This window comes from Caretta caretta, chromosome 17, assembly GCF_965140235.1.
Source record: "Caretta caretta isolate rCarCar2 chromosome 17, rCarCar1.hap1, whole genome shotgun sequence".
NCBI classification, from domain to species: Eukaryota; Metazoa; Chordata; order Testudines; family Cheloniidae; genus Caretta; species Caretta caretta.
Window position 1 is genome coordinate 17,861,562 of NC_134222.1, and position 19,723 is coordinate 17,881,284.

General features: G+C 43.7%; 1 protein-coding gene and 1 long non-coding RNA gene across 3 annotated transcripts in view; one reads left to right on the forward strand and one right to left on the reverse strand.

Moving 5' to 3' along the window:
- P2RX1 (purinergic receptor P2X 1) overlaps positions 1-19,026 on the forward strand; it is a 38,941-nt gene extending 19,915 nt beyond the window's left edge. Inside the window, exons 6-13 of one of the 2 annotated variants that reach the window (XM_048824474.2) lie at positions 781-861; positions 4,030-4,171; positions 6,092-6,222; positions 9,196-9,286; positions 12,033-12,098; positions 12,940-13,041; positions 17,543-17,611; positions 18,060-19,026. In XM_048824474.2, the coding sequence (XP_048680431.1) occupies positions 781-861; positions 4,030-4,171; positions 6,092-6,222; positions 9,196-9,286; positions 12,033-12,098; positions 12,940-13,041; positions 17,543-17,608 (679 nt within the window). In that variant the 3' untranslated portion in view covers positions 17,609-17,611; positions 18,060-19,026. Of the gene's footprint in view, positions 1-780; positions 862-4,029; positions 4,172-6,091; positions 6,223-9,195; positions 9,287-11,403; positions 11,483-12,032; positions 12,099-12,939; positions 13,042-17,542; positions 17,612-18,059 lie in introns of those variants that run through there. The other variant, XM_075120682.1, reaches the window with a different exon arrangement.
- LOC142069467 (uncharacterized) overlaps positions 1-19,723 on the reverse strand; it is an 82,382-nt gene that overhangs the window by 44,023 nt on the left and 18,636 nt on the right. The gene's annotated exons all lie outside the window — the stretch shown is intronic.

Here is a 19,723-nt window from a genome sequence, read left to right on the forward strand (position 1 = left end):
CTGACCAGCCCATCACCACAATCCCCTCTCTCCTCCCTCTACGGGTTCTTCCAGACTTTGGGGTGTATTGTTGTGTCAGGGTTTTAGTAGCCTCCTCTCTTCCCCAGCATTGAGGGCATGAAAAGCCAGGATCCTTGGAGTCCTGGGTATGGGTCAGAAAGCTCCCTGCCCCTTTCTGAGGCTGCCCAGGATTTTATCATAGAAAGTAAAGAGCTCCCATCATTGGAAGTGAGAGCCTCTCATGAGCCGTGGATTTGAGCTTGTTGCCTTTAGTGGGAGTTTTGATTGAGGATAAAGGCTTCAGAATTTGGCCAACATGTTCAGCAGAAAAATCATTCAAATTCCTCTGTTCTAACTGTAAAACATCAGGTGCTGTACAGTAGCCAGCTGCAAAACCAAAGCCTAGTCAACTGGCTGATGCAGAGGTCAGTGGGTGGGGATGAGCAGGGGACATTGGGGTTCTGCATTATTACTTCTCCACAGTAAAGTCAACACAGCATATAATGAAAGGAAGCTCCTTCATCAGGCCCAAGAAAAGGCTTGTCTGCATAGCAAATATTTCCCCTTCTCTATAGTGCTTCTACCTAGGATACTTTGGAATTCATCTTTTTACCTAGAAAGTGCAAGGACCAGACCAAATCTCTCATTGGGTCCTGAATGTGATTGTTTGGATGCTATCCCATATAATTTCTTTGCATCTATTTTTCTTCCCTTTATTATAATTACTTTAGATGTTGGCTAATTGAAAGACAAGCACTTGTTAACACGTGTATTTTTCAGCCCCCCGTTGCTCTTAGAAGCTGAAAAATTTACCTTATTTATTAAGAACAGCATCAGCTTCCCCACATTTAAAGTCTCCAGGTGAGTAAATGTTTGGGTTTTTTTTTTTAAGAGATCAAATGTCAAATCTTTTTTTTTCTGATCGCTCATGAGTTGGATCCCTGCCACTATGTAGAGTGATGTAGTATTGTATGTATAGCTTTTGGCTCATTTGGTGCAGAAAACACCATCTTTTGTCCCTGAGTCCAGTATTTGGTTGACTGCAGCATTCAATAACAAATCAGTTAGTAGGAATCAGGACTGGTCCTTAAATGAGTCAAAAACCAAAATGGGGACGAAAGCCCTGACCCTCCAAACAAGACCACTCATGTGAGTAAAGATTTCAGAGGAACAGCCGTGTTAGTCTGTATTTGCAAAAAGAAAAGGAGTACTTGTGGCACCTTAGAGACTAACCAATTTATTTGAGCATGAGCTTTCGTGAGCTACAGCTCACTTCATCGGATGCATACCGTGGTCACGCAATCACAGACATGAAGGTCGCTATCTTAAAACAAAAAAACTTCAAATCCAGACTCCAGCGAGAAACTGCTGAATTGGAATTCATTTGCAAATTGGATACTATTAATTTAGGCTTAAATAGAGACTGGGAGTGGCTAAGTCATTATGCAAGGTAGCCTGTTTCCTCTTGTTTTTTCCTACCCCCCCCCCCCCCCCCAGATGTTCTGGTTTAACTTGGATTTAAACTTGGAGAGTGGTCAGTTTAGATGAGCTATTACCAGCAGGAGAGTGAGTTTGTGTGTGTATGGGGGTGGGGGGGATGTGAGAATACCTGGATCTATGCAGGAAATAGCCCGACTTGATTATGTCAAGAGTTGTCACTTTGGATGGGCTAGCACCAGCAGGAGAGTGAATTTGTGTGGGGGGGTGGAGGGTGAGAAAACCTGGATTTGTGCTGGAAATGGCCCACCTGTTGATCACTTTAGATAAGCTATTACCAGCAGGACAGTGGGGTGGGAGGAGGTATTGTTTCATATTCTCTGTGTGTATATAAAGTCTGCTGTAGTTTCCACGGTATGCATCCGATGAAGTGAGCTGTAGCTCAGGAAAGCTCATGCTCAAATAAATTGGTTAGTCTCTAAGGTGCCACAAGTACTCCTTTTCTTCATGTGAGTAAAGTCATTAACTTATTCGCAAGAGCAGGGCCTCACTTTATAACATGCGGTTTAGTGTAGCTGGGAGCGAGCCTCAGCATAGGCAGACAGATTCACACTAGTGTAACCCACACACCTTCTGGGTGTGGTGTTCTGTGCCATCTCGTGGCACTAGGACCACTTAGGGAGAGAGAGTTAAAATTAGTCTGTTCTACGGCCTTAGCTAAGATCCAGTTGGCTTTTAGCTTATGCAGTAGAGGCTCATGCACTAAGTTCCAGAGGCCGCATGTTTGATCCCGCCTGCTGACGACCAGGGTCTGTCGGTGTTACACTAGCACACTATAAATAGCAATGTAGACGTTGCTGCACTGGCAGAGACTCACTCCCAGCTACAGTAAACCATGCATTATAAAGTTAGGCCACCTGAGCTCAGACACAGGCGATTGGGTGGCTAGCCTGAGACTCTGCAGCAACGTCCACACTGCTATCCAGACTGGGAAGCTCGCATCCAGTTGCAGTATAGCCATACCCCTAGTGGCTAGAGCACTGGATTGGGACTCAGGCAACCTAGTTCTATTCCCAGCTGTGCCACTGACCTTGGACAAGTCACTTTCCCCTCTATATGCCTCAGTTTACCCCCATTTTACAGATGAGTAATCATACTGACCTCCTTTGTAAAGCACTGAGATCTACTGATGAAAAATGCCTGCATAGAAACTAGGTAGTATTATAAGGAACACTTCAGCTATGTAAAACCTGCTGCCTTGGTGCTAGCATTGAGCTGTAAACAGTGTCTAATTTCAGTCTTTAAATCAGAGAAGCAGAGATTGCAATGAAATTTACCAGAGATCTCAGTTGTCATGGTGCACACACATCTCCTCTTTCTCCGTCTTTTTATTCTTCTGAAGGCAGAAATATAAAATGAAGTACTACAATGGGAGCCGCTAAAGCACCAGGAGAACCTAGATTGTATAGAAATTGTCAAAGGCCCTTCACATCATTACGATTTCTGCTTTTATTACAGTAATTGACTTAGGAAATAATTTCTTAGTGCCTCTCTGTAAACTGTCTCTCTGACCAAAGGAACAAGTCTAAGAGGATTTGTTGCTGGTCTGATTATAAATTTGATCCAGAACAAATGAACAAAAGTCATTTGTGCTGAGCATGACAGATTTCCCTTCTATAGATCTGTACTGTCCCTGTACTATTTATGAGGTTAAATACACAGTAACCTGACATTAATCCAGGCTGCTCTCTGAAGCAGCATGTATTCAGTAGAGTCTGTCCAGCCACCATTACTCAGTGCCATGGATTGCCAGTTCACCAGAGACTGTGCTCCCAGGAGGGAAGAAAGAGAATAAGATATTCTACAGTGGTAATAGGTGAAATGCACAGAACCCAGCTAAACAAATCCCTTTGTTATATTTTGCCTTCACTATCTTAATTTCTACATGACAAAACCATGTTACAAAGTCAAAATGGGACCAGTTACACTAGTGTAAATCCAGAGAAACTCCAACTGGCTTGAATGAAGTTACTCTTGTTTACAATAGTGTAAGTGTGCGTTATGCCTTTTTGGTCAGGAACTCTTAGTATGTGTTCGTACAGCACCTAGAACAATGGACCTGTCCTGACTGTGGCCTGTAAGGACTACTGCAATATAAACAAACAACAGAAACAATCTGGATCAAAGTGAATAAAATCTATTGTGTCCCTAATGGGTTATAGCTATAAGCCTCTCTTCCACTGCTTTGAAAACAAATTTCTGAGCCTTGCCTCAATCCTTATTTCTGTCTCTAAATTATAAGTTTTGTGAAACAATGTACGTTCTTTGCTCTCATGTAGCTGATTTTAAAGCATGATGTTCACTATGGCCTAGCTTTTTGAAAGAGCTCAGTACCCACTCAGGCATGGAGACAAGTGTCCAGATTTTCAAAAGAACTTGGCATGTTGGGTGCAGAACTCTTATGAGACTCTGGACATCAGCTGCTGGGTGATGAGTAATGAGCTCATTTGAAAATCTGGCTTTTTATACCATAACTAATCATAGACTATCACATTTCATTCAGTTGACATACAGGTTCTTTTTTATTCACAGACGCAACCTAGTGGAGGGCATTACCACAAGCTACCTGAAAAAATGCACCTACCACAAAAACAAAGATCCTTTTTGCCCTGTGTTTGAGCTGGGATACATTGTGAAGGAATCGGGACAAAATTTTCATGCCCTGGCCCTTAAGGTACACAGATTTCAAGTGATGTGTGCTTCAGTCATGAGAATGAGGGGACATAGGAGGTTGACCTGAAATGGGTTTTGTTTTTTTGGCCACTGAAGTGAAAAATCAGTCATTAGCACAGCTCTATACCTTGATCCATAGTTCTGACCAATCACTTTATATATTTTGTTTGCAGCAAAATCCAAACTTGGTAAATAAGGAGTCAACAGGGTGTCTTTGTTTACACTTCAAGCTGGAGGAGCAAATTCCAGCTCAGGAGACATACTCGTGCCAGATCTGACTGAGCTAGCATGCTGAAAGTAGAATGCAGCCATGGTGGTGTGAGCAGCATGAGGAGTTAGATGCCCTGAGTATGTACCTAGCAGGCATGTCTCCTCCAGCTCAAAGTGCAGACATACCCTTAGACTACAGAGAAATACGGTCTAATCTGCAAAAAGAGGTCAGGAAAGGCAGAGCATTTTGTGCTTATGTTAACAAGGATTGTGCGTATTTGCCACGTTGCTGATCATGAAGTGCTACACTGTTTGTTTGTTTCAGAACAAATAAAGAGGGTTTTTTTCTGTCTCCACCCTTCTCATCCTGTTTGGCATTTGTACTGAGGAGCTCATCACTGCTTTGGTTCAGGATTTTTTGCTTCCTTATTGCTTTTTGTTAACATTTCCCTCTCCACCTCCACAAGTTCACATTCATGGTTCACACACAAGCCACCTATCTACATGTCAGTATCTTACACCGGGGAAGAGGAAGAGGTGAAACGTGTTACTATGGAGATGTGTTGATGCTGCTCAGTTGATTAGATGGAAAATGACCTCCTGAATCCAGCACTATCTAATCTGTGCCCTCTCCTTCCTAACCACAAGAATCTGATATGTTCTCTCCATCAGAGGCCCAGCCTCATGAGTGATCGTTCTAAGCCCACAGCAGTTGTGTACTAGCTATTGATCCACTGAACTAGTTAAAAAAGCTAGTAAAACACTGAATCTATGTATGCGCAGAAATGAGGCCCATACATGAAGACACTGTACCTCCCTATTTCCATTCTTTTTATTTGTTATTGTATTTCCAATGGTAGCCCATTATAACTGGTTGAGAGATTAATCTTTTCAGCTTGATTGGCCAGACCTGTCTAAGAGGTTACAAGTTAAGCTGTCTCTAATCCAAGAAGGAGCATCCCTACAGAGGGGCATGAGCTGCAAAATTTGGGTCCATGCCCAGCCTGTACTGCGAATTTTAGAGATTTTCAGATGCAGGCTTTTGGCGTAGGCCTCTCTCTAATAATCACAAAATGAAAGTCCCTTTTCTCACAGACGCACACAGGATGCAATCATTCTATCCACCAGCTTGGGCTGTGACGTCAACCCTGCAGCCCCAGGCCTTGGTGGCAGGGGTCAGAGCTGCTCAGGGTCATGCTTCTAGACACAGGTTGCCAAACAAAGGGGAGGCAACTCGTGAGCACTACAGTGATACTATGTAAACAGTAACAGTCACCACAGCCAGCATTACCAGGCTCCTGTATCCAACATCAGGACTTCCCACTGAAGCTCTTGATCTGCTCTTTCCAAATGGAGCAGCATGATAGTGGGAGAGGCTCTGGAAGCTCTACTAGTAAGTGAGGATGACGCTAGCATGTCAAGTGTGTCATACAAAGAACCAGATGATTGCAAGATGGAATCCTATGTTGCTGAGAGTCCTGGGTGAAGAGAGGGAAATAAATTGGCAGGACTATGTATCCTGGCTTGATCTCTGGTCCCTTGGTAGCATCTTTGGAGCCAGCTGTGGAGAGTGAGTTTATTGGGATGGAAAGAGCATCCCTTTGCAAATTAAAAAGCTAACAAAACCAGAATGCAGCAGAGCATCCTGAGTACAAATTTCTGCATGATGACGACATGGATATTTGCTGTCCTTCTCTCGTGTCTCTCATAGGGTGGGGTTGTCGGTATCACCATAGACTGGGACTGTGACCTCGACTGGCCCGTGACATACTGTAAACCTGTTTACCAGTTTCACGGACTTTACAACGATGACAATAACGTTTCACCAGGCTTCAACTTCAGGTAAGATGGCCCTATTATCTTCTGTTCAGCCTTCGTATATAGTTTCTTTCATCCTGGAGGATCTCAAAGCACATTACAGACTCTATAAAAGCAGGGATTATTCTCCTGACTACCAAAATAAATGTCACCCTTGCATGTGCAAAGTGCAGCCGTTCGTTTTAGAATAGGAAGTGAAAATGCCTCACCTCCCTTTAATCAGCTGTCCTTCCTCTCTTTCTCTTCACACACACCCAGGCACTCACTCCAGACTTCCAGCTCTGAGCCATTGCCCAGGGTCACCAATTATGCCCCAAATTAAAACATCCTCATAATCCCAACACTACGCATTTCCTTTGCTGAAATGAGTTAGCAGATACCATAATTGTCACTACAGTTGTGTAGTGCTACAGGTGGCACTGCTCTTAAGAGTCCACGCAGCTCTTATATAGCACTTTGCATTCTTAGATCTCAAAACACAGGCAGTCAGTATCATTACTGCCCCTCTGGGCCAAATTCGAGTGAGTGATACTGTGACTTAGTTCATGGGGTTAACAATTTGGCTCGGCTCCCCTTCCCTCATAACGGGGGCACGGGGCAGCTGGCAGCCAGGCCAAACCTGAGTGGCACTGTGACCCTCTGCGACAGGTTCCAATGCCAAGAGCAGGGCCAACCCCGGGACAGGAGCCGAGAGTGCAGGGCGAGTGCAGAGTAGGCCTGCTCTCTGACCCTACCAACCCCTCAGTTGACAGTGCCATGCCAGCAGGTGCTGCTGAGAGTGGTCAGTGCTTCCTCAGTAGGGCGAGGAGAAGCGGAAGTATGCTAGCTGATGATTTTGGCCCCCCCACCCCTCCATCAAACTTGGATGCTGGGTGGGCTGCAAAAAATGACAACATGCAGTTGGTGGGCCACCTTATTAATATGTTCCAAATGTAGTAAGAGCATGAGTATATTCACTACACGTATTGTCAAGAACAAGGTATTTGTGAGTTAGGCCAAACTTTCCTAAAACCAGCCAGATACCCTCTAAACTGGTTTGCTCCAACCCCTCAGACAGAGACAAACACCTACAAGATCTCTGTCAAGCTTTCTTACAACTACAATACCCACCTGCAGAAGTAAAGAAACAGATTGATAGAGCCAGAAGAGTTCCCAGAAGTTACCTACTACAGGACAGGCCTAACAAAGAAAATAACAGAACGCCACTAGCGGTCACCTTCAGCCCCCAACTAAAACCCCTCCAACGCATTATTAAGGATCTACAACCTATCCTAAAGGATGACCCAACACTCTCACAAGTCTTGGGAGACAGGCCAGTCCTTGCCTACAGACAGCCCCGCAACCACATACCACACAACAGAACCACTAACCCAGGAACTTATCCTTGCAACAAAGCCCGTTGCCAATTGTGCCCACATATCTATTCAGGGGACACCATCACAGGGCCTAATAACATCAGCCACACTATCAGAGGCTCGTTCACCTGCACATCCACCAATGTGATATATGCCATCATGTGCCAGCAATGCCCCTCTGCCATGTACATTGGTCAAACTGGACAGTCTCTACGTAAAAGAATAAATGGACACAAATCAGATGTCAAGAATTATAACATTCATAAACCAGTCGGAGAACACTTCAATCTCTCTGGTCACGCAATCACAGACATGAAGGTCGCTATCTTAAAACAAAAAAACTTCAAATCCAGACTCCAGCGAGAAACTGCTGAATTGGAATTCATTTGCAAATTGGATACTATTAATTTAGGCTTAAATAGAGACTGGGAGTGGCTAAGTCATTATGCAAGGTAGCCTGTTTCCTCTTGTTTTTTCATACCCCCCCCCCCAGATGTTCTGGTTTAACTTGGATTTAAACCTGGAGAGTGGTCAGTTTAGATGAGCTATTACCAGCAGGAGAGTGAGTTTGTGTGTGTATGGGGGTGGGGGCGATGTGAGAAAACCTTGATCTATGCAGGAAATAGCCCGACTTGATTATGTAAAGAGTTGTCACTTTGGATGGGCTAGCACCAGCAGGAGAGTGAATTTGTGTGGGGGGGTGGAGGGTGAGAAAACCTGGATTTGTGCTGGAAATGGCCCACCTGTTGATCACTTTAGATAAGCTATTACCAGCAGGACAGTGGGGTGGGAGGAGGTATTGTTTCATGATTTCTGTGTGTATATAAAGTCTGCTGCAGTTTCCACGGTAAACATCTGATGAAGTGAGCTGTGGCTCACGAAAGCTCATGCTCAAATAAATTGGTTAGTCTCTAAGGTGCCACAAGTACTCCTTTTCTTTTTGCGAATACAGACTAACACGGCTGTTCCTCTGAAACAGTAATCACAGAAATTCACACCCTACATCCATTCACCCATTAGTGGTACAGGATTCTCAGTCGAATGCCTCATCATGCCTAGCTATAGATATTGAAATACCCACCCATTTTTTTGTATTTGTTTGTTATTAATTTCTTTAAATTTACAGAATAGTAACAAATGAGAGCCCTGTGCACCGTAACACTTAATTATTCTTCTTGTAATAACATAATACACCCAGTAGCATTAAACAACAAATGTTCAAACAGGAGCAAATGAACTCATCTCATCTTAGCCAATCGTGAAATTTTCAGTTGAATACTTTCAGTTCATTCACTGACTTTGATTTGGTAGAGGTCAGCTTCAGGATAAAAATTATAGTAACTAACAAGCTGTTATCTAGCACTTTTCCTCAGCTCTTATCCTCAAAGCACTTTACAAAGGATGTCACTATTATTAGCCCCACTTTCCAGATGGGGAAACTGAGGCACTGAGCAGGGAAGTGACTTGCCCTAGGTCACCCAGCAGGGCAAGAGTCTCCCAAGTCCAAGTCACTTCCTCTGTCCATTTAGTCACAAAAATTCTAGTTACTCAATTTTCTCAGTGGTTTATATTAGTTTGCTTTATTTTTCTTTTCTGAAGACCATGAAAGGCCATTTAACATATTATCTGTCTGATTGGAAAGGTATGCCAAATACTACAGAGATAATGGAACTGACTACAGGACTTTGTACAAGGTGTTTGGAATCCGGTTTGACATCCTGGTGAATGGAAAGGTAACATCCTGTGTGAATTCATTTTAATTCACAGATTTTTCATCAGCCTCTCTTTTAATTTCATTGCCAGGTCATGTGTTGTTATATAATCCACCCCAGTATCTGAACCTAGTGCATCTCAGGGCCTTCAGTAAATGAACTTCAGAGAATATAGGAAAATGGCATACACACCATCCTGACTCTCATTTAACCTTCCTTCTGAGTCAGGATGGTGTGTATGCCATTTTCCTATATTCCCTGAAGTTCATTTACTGAAATAGAGGGGTTGAATTGTTTCAGTAAACTTTGTAGGGACGGATATGATTTCTGCTGGAGTCCTGGGTACTTCCTGCTGCTGCAGAGCGCGCTCTCTCTAGATGCAAGTTAATAGATAAACTGCCAGTAGATGGCTCTCGGGAATATGTACCATAGTTCCTGGTTTTGCAAATGGTTCTCTCTGTACAGCTATTTACACCAGCCCTTTACACTTTCCATAATGGCCATTGAGCACTGCAAACCATTTTTCTAAGGATGGTGTTTAATGGTTTGGTCAATCAGAAAGTAACCATTGTGAGCTGATGGTCTCCGTCTTTTCCTGGTGCCCACATCCCAGAATAACCCCTACATTAGTACAGATGGAACTCTGGTTGGCAGTCTCAGCACAGACACCAAGCATGGCTGTGGAGATGGACTTGCCCCTTGTCACTAGAAAATGGTCTCTTTGAGACATGAGTAGTTGAGGACCATTGCGGGAGGAGCATAAGGAAAGTGTTCATTGGGACTGCCCATCCTGTACTTTGCCTAAACAGAGAACTCCAGTAACATGGACAGAAATCCCAGTGTCTTCAGGAATATTCAGTTCACAAAAGAAAAAGAAACTAATGGCTTCATATCTAACATGCCCCATCTCCTTCTCTAGAAGGGTATCCACAGCTCCTGCATACCTTTCATAGAATCATAGAATATCAGGGTTGGAAGGGACCTCAGGAGGTCATCTAGTCCAACCCCTTGCTCAAAAGCAGGGCCCATCCCCAATTAAATCATCCCAGCCAGGGCTGTATCAAGCCTGACCTTAAAAACTTCTAAGGAAGGAGATTCCACCACCTCCCTAGGCAACGCATTCCAGTGTTTCACCACCCTCCTTGTGAAAAAGTTTTTCCTAATATCCAACCTAAACCTCACCCACTGCAACTTGAGACCATTGCTCCTTGTCCTGTCCTCTTCTGAGGACACTGAGAATAGTCTAGAACCATCCTCTCTGGAACTACCTCTCAGGTAGTTGAAAGCAGCTATCAAATCCCCCCTCATTCTTCTCTTCTGCAGACAAAACAATCCCAGTTTCCTCAGCCTCTCCTCATAAGTCATGTGTTCCAGACCCCTAATCATTTTTGTTGCCCTTCGCTGGACTCTCTCCAATTTATCCACATCCTTCTTGTAGTGTGGGGCCCAAAACTGGACACAGTACTCCAGATGAGGCCTCAGCAATGTCGAATAGAGGGGGACAATCACGTCCCTCGATCTGCTCGCTATGCCCCTACTTATACATCCCAAAATGCCATTGGCCTTCTTGGCAACAAGGGCACACTGCTGACTCATATCCAGCTTCTCGTCCACTGTCACCCCTAGGTCCTTTTCCGCAGAACTGCTGCCTAGCCATTCGGTCCCTAGTCTGTAGCGGTGCATTGGGTTCTTCCGTCCTAAGTGCAGGACCCTGCACTTATCCTTATTGAACCTCATCAGATTTCTTTTGGCCCAATCCTCCAATTTGTCTAGGTCCCTCTGTATCCTATCCCTGCCCTCCAGCGTATCTACCACTCCTCCCAGTTTAGTATCATCCGCAAATTTGCGGAGAGTGCAATCCACACCACCCTCCAGATCATTTATGAAGATATTGAACAAAACCGGCCCCAGGATTGACCCCTGGGGCACTCCACTAGACACCGGCTGCCAACTAGACATGGAGCCATTGATCACTACCCGTTGAGCCCGACAATCTAGCCAACTTTCTACCCACCTTATAGTGCATTCATCCAGCCCATACTTCTTTAACTTGCTGACAAGAATACTGTGGGAGACCGTGTCAAAAGCTTTGCTAAAGTCAAGAAACAATACATCCACTGCTTTCCCTTCATCCACAGAACCAGTAATCTCATCATAGAAGGCGATTAGATTAGTCAGGCATGACCTTCCCTTGGTGAATCCTTGCTGACTGTTCCTGATCACTTTCCTCTCATGTAAGTGCTTCAGGATTGATTCTTTGAGGACCTGCTCTATGATTTTTCCGGGGACTGAAGTGAGGCTCACTGGCCTGTAGTTCCGAGGATCCTCCTTCTTCCCTTTTTTAAAGATTGGCACTACATTAGCCTTTTTCCAGTCATCCGGGACTTCCCCCATTCGCCACGAGTTTTCAAAGATAACGGCCAATGGCTCTGCAATCACAGCCACCAGTTCCTTTAGCACTCTCGGATGCAACTCGTCCGACCCCATGGACTTGTGCACGTCCAGCTTTTCTAAATAGTCCCTAACCACCTCTTTCTCCACAGAGGGCTGGCCATCTATTCCCCATGTTGTGATGCCCAGCGTAGCAGTCTGGGAGCTGACCTTGTTCGTGAGAGGGAGTGAACTCTTTGAGAGGGAGTGAACTCTTATAGTGGTAGCCATGCAAGGTTCCTTAGCAGGGTCATCCCTAGCCCTACTAATTCCTTCCCCCTGAAGGATTCCTCTGCTTTATTAGGAGATCCTGCTTATTTTCTCTCATTTTATTCAGGCAGGTAAATTTGACATCATCCCAACGATGACCACAATAGGCTCTGGAATTGGTATATTTGGAGTGGTGAGTATTGGTATGTTCAGCCTATATGTGAATACGCAAATTATTCTGCTTGCATGTGGCATTGAAGTGAAAGTGACTCTGAGTTATAGCAAAATACCAGCTCCACATAGGCATCCACCTGGCCCTTTAAATGTGGAAAATGCAAAATAAATAGAAAAGAGATTTCCTTGCAGTAGAGCTCATCTATCTCCAGATCCCCTAGATATGAACAAACCACGGTGCAATGGGGACTGATGTTAGATGGTCTGCATATCAGCTTGGGCTGCCATCTTGCTGGACCCAGTCAAACTAAGGAAAGTCAGGCCTGGTCAATATTTTCATGGGAGACCTACAAAAGAAACGCTGGAGCAAATATTCTGGCTGATAGGTAGAGGTTGTCCTTCTGCATATGCCCCAAACCAATACCCCAGTATGGTTTCCAGAGGTGAGGTTCTGTCTTTGAGGTGAGATACCACATTGGGATCCTGGCTGCTTGTGGCCATTAAAGACTGCATGGCACCTTTTGGAACAGTAAGGGTGTTAAACTTAATTTGTTAGCCAAATTACAGTTTAAGTACTGGTATTTGCTTTCTGCCTACTTAAGTCCCCTAGCTTGAATCCTGCATATATCATTTCAGTCCTAAACTAAGGTGCAGCATGGACTGTGCACTATTAAACAGCTGCCATGTTCTACATCCAAAGTGGATGAAGTGACTGCTGTTTGCAAGGTGCTTTGGGATACTTTGGGATGAATGTTATAGCCTCAGGAGATTGGTGCAGATTCCTGGTTTAGAGGATCTAATACTTTAGGTGCTGCCCTAACCATGGTTTGGTTTTTGTGTCATGCTTTGTCTGATTTAAGGCATCTGTAGTGTGCGATCTGCTCCTGCTGCACTTTCTCCCACGACGGGATTATTACAAACAGAGGAAATTCAAATATGCGGAAATGAAGACTCCCGTGTCTGTAAGTAACAATTCATTCCTCTTTTACCTGAGACCGCAGAGGGCAGGAGGTATTTGTATACATGTATGTGAGTTCATGTATATAGATTATACAACAAATCTGTCTGAGTGTGTGTATGTACATAAAAATATATTGGAGGGCAGCTAGATACTTCTTTCTCTGGATCGGTTGTCTCTAGTGATTGTCAAATCCACAGAACACTGAACAGAGACTAGAATAATTGATCTTCAGCTCTGAAGTTACAAGACCCTTCTGTATGAAGAATTTCCACTAGCTCTTTGCTTATTCCCTCAGTGGTCCAGTCACCAAAGAGTGACAGTCATGCGTCTTTAGGGTGAGGTTTTCAAAAGCAGTCAGTGTTTGAGCTAACTCTGCTATGACTGGAGTCAATGGCAAAACTCCCATTGGCTTCAATGGGAACAGAGCTAGGCCAGCATTAACTGCTTTTAAAACCCCCACCCATATCACCTTAGAATAACATCAAAACATTGCAACACTGCAAATCCAGGTTGTTTTTCACAGCTGCCTAAGGGATCTGGACTGTCAATTTCCATTCAAATGAACAGCTATTCCAGAAATTAATTTTAATGGGCATTGAGCACCCAGATCTCCTAGGTGGATTTGAAAATCTCAGTCCTTATGTCTAATGATCCATTCTCAGAGTCGTGAGGTTGAGTTGGGGTTAAATCCTTTGCTCCATCTACAGTGCATCCTACAGGACAAGAGGTGACTTGCAGAAAGAACTTATTCTTGGGTGTTTTAAAAGAATACCCATTGTAATGTGGGGTTATTTATGAGTCACTGGACATACACTTACTGATCTTTCTAGGATACTTTTTAACTAGGACTAAGTGATTAAAAAATTAATCGCACGATTAATCAAACTAATTGCATTATTAATCAAACTTATAATAGAATACAATTTATTTAAATATTTTTGGATGTTTTCTATACTTTCAAATATATCGATTTCAATTACAACACAGAATAAAAAGTGTACAGTGCTCATTTTATAAGTATTTGTACTGTAAAAAAACAAAAGAAATAGTATTTTTCAATTCACCTCATTCAAGTACTGTAGTGCATTCTCTTTATCTTGAAAGTTGAACTTACAAGTATAGAATTATGTACAAAAAACCTGCATTCATAAATAAACCAATGTAAAATTGTAGTGCTCGCAAGTCCACTCAGTCCTACTTCTTGTTCAGCCAATCGCTCAGACAAACAAGTTTGTTTACATTTGCAGGAGATAATGCTGCCTGCTTCTTGTTTACAATGTTGCCTGAAAGTGAGAACAGGGGTTCTCATGGCATTGTTGCAGCCAACATCACAAGATATTTACATGCCAGACGCTCTAAAGATTCATATGTCCCTTCATGCTTCAACCACCATTCCAGGGGATATGCGTCCATGCTGATGACGGGTTCTACTCGATAACAATCCAAAGCAATGTGGACCGACGCATGTGCATTTTCATTATCTGAGTCAGATGCCACCAGCAGAAGGTTGATTTTCTTTTTCGATGGTTCAGGTTCTGTAGTTTCCGCATTGGAGTGCTGCTCTTTTAAGACTTCTGAAAGCATGTTCCACACCTTGTCCATCTCAGATTTTGGAAGGCACTTCAGATTCTTAAACCTTGGGTCGAGCGCTGTAACTATCTTTAGAAATCTCACATTGGTACCTTCTTTGTGTTTTGTCAAATCTGCAGTGAAAGTGTTCTTAAAATGAAGAAAATGTGCTAGGTCATCATCTGCAGCTGCTATAACATGAAATATATGGCAGAATGCAGGTAAAACAGCAGGGGACATTGAATTCTTTGGGGGAGAATTGTGTCACAAATTTAGTTAACGCCTTGTTTTCTTAACGAGCGTCATCAGCGAGGAAGCACGTCCTCTGGAATGGTGGCTGAAACATGAAGGGGCATATGAATGTTTAGCATATCTGGCATGTAAATACCTAAACAAGTGCCATGCAAATGCCTGTTGTCACTTTCTGGTGACACTGTAAATAAGAGGGCAGCATTATCTCCTGTAAATGTGAACAAACTTGTTTGTCTTAGCGATTGGGTGAACAAGAAGTAGGACTGAGTGGATTTAAGGCTCTGAAGTTTTACATTGTTTTGTATTTGTGTAGTTATGTAACAAAAAAAAAAATCTACATTTGTAAGTTGTACTTTCACGACAAAGAGATTGCACTACAGTACTTGTATGAGGTCAACTGAAAAATACTATACCTTTTGTTTATCATTTTTACAGTGCAAATATTTATAATAAAAAACATACACTTTGATTTCGAACACAACACAGAATATATATGAAAATGTAGCAGAACATCCAAAATATTTAATAAATTTCATAGAATCATAGAATATCAGGGTTGGAAGGGACCTCAGGAGGTCATCTAGTCCAACCCCCTGCTCAAAGCAGGACCAATCCCCAAATAAATCATCCCAGCCAGGGCTTTGTCAAGCCTGACCTTAAAAACTTCTAAGGAAGGAGATTCCACCACCTCCCTAGGTAACGCATTCCAGTGTTTCACCACCCTCCTAGTGAAAAAGTTTTTCCTAATATCCAACCTAAACCTCCCCCACTGCAACTTGAGACCATTACTCCTTGTCCTGTCCTCTTCTGAGGACACTGAGAATAGTCTAGAACCACCCTCTCTGGAACTACCTCTCAGGTAGTTGAAAGCAGCTATCAAATCCCCCCTCATTCTTCTCTTCTGCAGACTAAACAATCCCAGTTCCCTCAGCCTCTCCTCATAAGTCATGTGTTCCAGACCCCTAATCATTTTTGTTGCCCTTCGCTGGACTCTCTCCAATTTATCCACATCCTTCTTGTAGTGTGGGGCCCAAAACTGGACACAGTACTCCAGATGAGGCCTCACCAATGTCGAATAGAGGGGAACGATCACGTCCCTTGATCTGCTCGTTATGCCCCTACTTATACATCCCAAAATGCCATTGGCCTTCTTGGCAACAAGGGCACACTGCTGACTCATATCCAGCTTCTCGTCCACTGTCACCCCTAGGTCTTTTTCCGCAGAACTGCTGCCTAGCCATTCGGTCCCTAGTCTGTAGCGGTGCATTGGGTTCTTCCGTCCTAAGTGCAGGACCCTGCATTTATCCTTATTGAACCTCATCAGATTTCTTTTGGCCCAATCCTCCAATTTGTCTAGGTCCCTCTGTATCCTATCCCTGCCCTCCAGCGTATCTACCACTCCTCCCAGTTTAGTATTATCCGCAAATTTGCTGAGAGTGCAATCCACACCACCCTCCAGATCATTTATGAAGATATTGAACAAAACCGGCCCCAGGACCGACCCCTGGGGCGGGCACTCCACTTGACACCGGCTGCCAACTAGACATGGAGCCATTGATCACTACCCGTTGAGCCCGACAATCTAGCCAACTTTCTACCCACCTTATAGTGCATTCATCCAGCCCATACTTCTTTAACTTGCTGACAAGAATACTGTGGGAGACCGTGTCAAAAGCTTTGCTAAAGTCAAGAAACAATACATCCACTGCTTTCCCTTCATCCACAGAACCAGTAATCTCATCATAGAAGGCGATTAGATTAGTCAGGCATGACCTTCCCTTGGTGAATCCATGCTGACTGTTCCTGATCACTTTCCTCTCATGTAAGTGCTTCAGGATTGATTCTTTGAGGACCTGCTCCATGATTTTTCCGGGGACTGAGGTGAGGCTGACTGGCCTGTAGTTCCAAGGATCCTCCTTCTTCCCTTTTTTAAAGATTGGCACTACATTAGCCTTTTTCCAGTCATCTGGGACTTCCCCCGTTCGCCATGAGTTTTCAAAGATAATGGCCAATGGCTCTGCAACCACAGCCGCCAATTCCTTTAGCACTCTCGGATGCAACTTGTCCGGCCCCATGGACTTGTGCACGTCCAGCTTTTCTAAATGGTCCCTAATCACCTCTTTCTCCACAGAGGGCTGGCCATCTACTCCCCATGTTGTGATGCCCAGCGCAGCAGTCTGGGAGCTGACCTTGTTAGTGAAGACAGAGGCAAAAAAAGCATTGAGTACATTAGCTTTTTCCACATCCTCTGTCACTAGGTTGCCTCCCTCATTCAATAAGGGACCCACACTTTCCTTGGCTTTCTTCTTGTTGTCAACATACCTGAAGAAACCCTTCTTGTTACTCTTGGTATTCTTGGTATTGGTAATTTCAATTGGTATTCTACAACAGTGTGATTAAAACTGCAATTAATCACAACAATTTTTTAAATCATGATTAATTTTTTGAGTTAATCTCATGAGTTAACTGCGATTAATCGACAGCCCTACTTTTAATACAAGTCTACTCTGATTTCCAAAGAGTTGGGAGTGCTTCACTAAGAATGGTGTGAAACATATTGAGACCAATTGGATCACGATTACTGTTGCACAACAGAGATTAGTCTTTATCACTGATGCTGCTGTGGGGTAATCCCAGAAGGAATAATTGTTTCATCTGGTTTGGACTGGGCAATATCATAGGAAAAAGAAGAGGCTTCCCCTTCCTCCATGTGCAATCTGCAGAACAACGTGACGGGCTCTCAGTGAAATGTAAGTGGCCTCCCCTTCTAAGTTAGATGCACCACTGAAAGTTGATGAAGTCACACCATTTGACCCAGTGGTGAATTTGGCCCTCCCTGTTTCACACAAGGCATGAGAAAGATGCTGTTAAGATAACAGAGCTGGGGAGAGCAATAAGAGAGAGTTGAAATGGGGTTGCAGATGTGGCTTATGGTTGGTTAGATCAACAGATGGGGGCTGTAAAATCTTAACAGGTGTGAATATTTTATTGTGTGGGCTGGATGCACGCCCACATCATGGAGATAATATCTGGGGTGAATGGCCTGGGTTACTTGTAAAGTTTTGGGCGTGACTATGGCAAAGTCAGATGAAGTACACTTTAGCACAGAGCTATGCCTCCTGGGGAGGTGCTGGGCAGGAAGACCCATCCAGGAGAAGGTGGTGATGACTTTTACTGAACCTGTCTCTTTCTCTACAGGGTCTGCACTGAAAGAAGAACCTGCAACCTCTTCCTCTTCTGATATTTTGTAATAGCCCCCAGTTCATCAGGCCATCACAGACCAAATGCCAGCTGAACTCACCATTTTATACCTTAGACTGAGTATTCCTAGGCTGATACATCTTGTCTGTGTTTCAACAGACTATATTTGTCAGGATAGGAGTGCACATCTTTAGGAGCGCAGCCAAAATGTGAGTGGAAGCCCAATGGGCTGCAAGATAGCAGATGGTTCTGATTTAGTCGCAGCTTTAGGCACTGACTAAACTATTCTGGCATGGGGGATTCCCACTGACTTCACCCCAAAAAAAGAGAAGCATGGAGCCCCATTAATTTAAAGCACAGACGGACTTTTTCCTTGTTGCTCTTTTTTAAAAGGCCCTCTGAAGTTAAGGTGACCAGCTGTCCTGATTTTATAGGGACAGTCCGATATTCAGGGCTTGGTCTTATATAGGCGCCTATTACCCCCCACCCCGTCCCAATTTTTCACACTTGCTAGCTGGTCAGTCTGTCTGAAGTGCTACTATCCTTGGTCCAAATACAATAGACAGAGAGGGAGAGGTTAGGCCAAACTAAATACTGAGTGTAAAACAAACATGGGGAGACCCAAACAGTACTGATTACATCACCCTCCTGATCCCTAGTTGGGTGTTGGCACCACATATGATAAAGGCACACACCCACAAAGTCCAATGAGATCATAGCAGACAGTTCTAGTTCCACCTAGATCTTCTGTGGTCTGCTATGAAATGCACAGGGGCTGTTTGGAGCTATGCTCTGGATTAGCCTAGGATCTGCCTGATTTGTAGGGATTTTGTTAGCCCTGGCTAAGCCACTTCCCCGTAGAGGAGTGCCTACTCCTGATGGAGGACTGCACTGTTCCTCTTGGTCAATTACAACACTTGGTTATTTATTTTATTAAAAAATAAACCTCTAGTTTTTCTACTAATTCACCTCTCTGTGCCAGTGCTTGTCCTTGGAGGGCATAGATAGATGCAGTGTGCTGGCAGGCACTGAAGAATTCAGCATTCTCAGAAAGGTCGTATATACAAGTCTACAACTCTTCTCCTCTAGCCTAACAAAGAATGTGACCATAAGCAAACCAGGTGCAGCAGCCAGAGCTGCATGTAGACAGTGAGGATATGCCATTTTGACTCTGCACAATCTAGACTGCATCTCTCTGCTCACTTTTTCCTCATACTGCACATGCCTGGGATCCCCCTTAAATTGTCATACCCTGTTTAATTGTTAGTTTCCCTCTGCATCCCATCTTCACCCATAGATAACCTATTTTTGCTCAAATGACATAATTAATAATACTTTGCTGTTCTTTCATCCAAGGAGCTCAGAACATTTTCCACAAAGCAACTAGTTAAGCTTTACAACACTTCTGTACGGGTAGTAAAGGATTTATAGGGATCACTTCATCTGCCACAGAAATGCAGTTATCTCCGGCGTGGGACGCAAGAGCTGTTTGACAGCATACAGCAATATTACACTACAGTGTAGGGCAGGAAGTGAAGGAGAATCTTGTAACATTTGTAACCGCAGGAGGAATTTAGTTAGCAGTTCACCTGATTGCATTGCAAATCATTCGTTAACAAGGTTCTATTCCTCCCGTTTACCCTTAAAAAGGTACCTTAGCT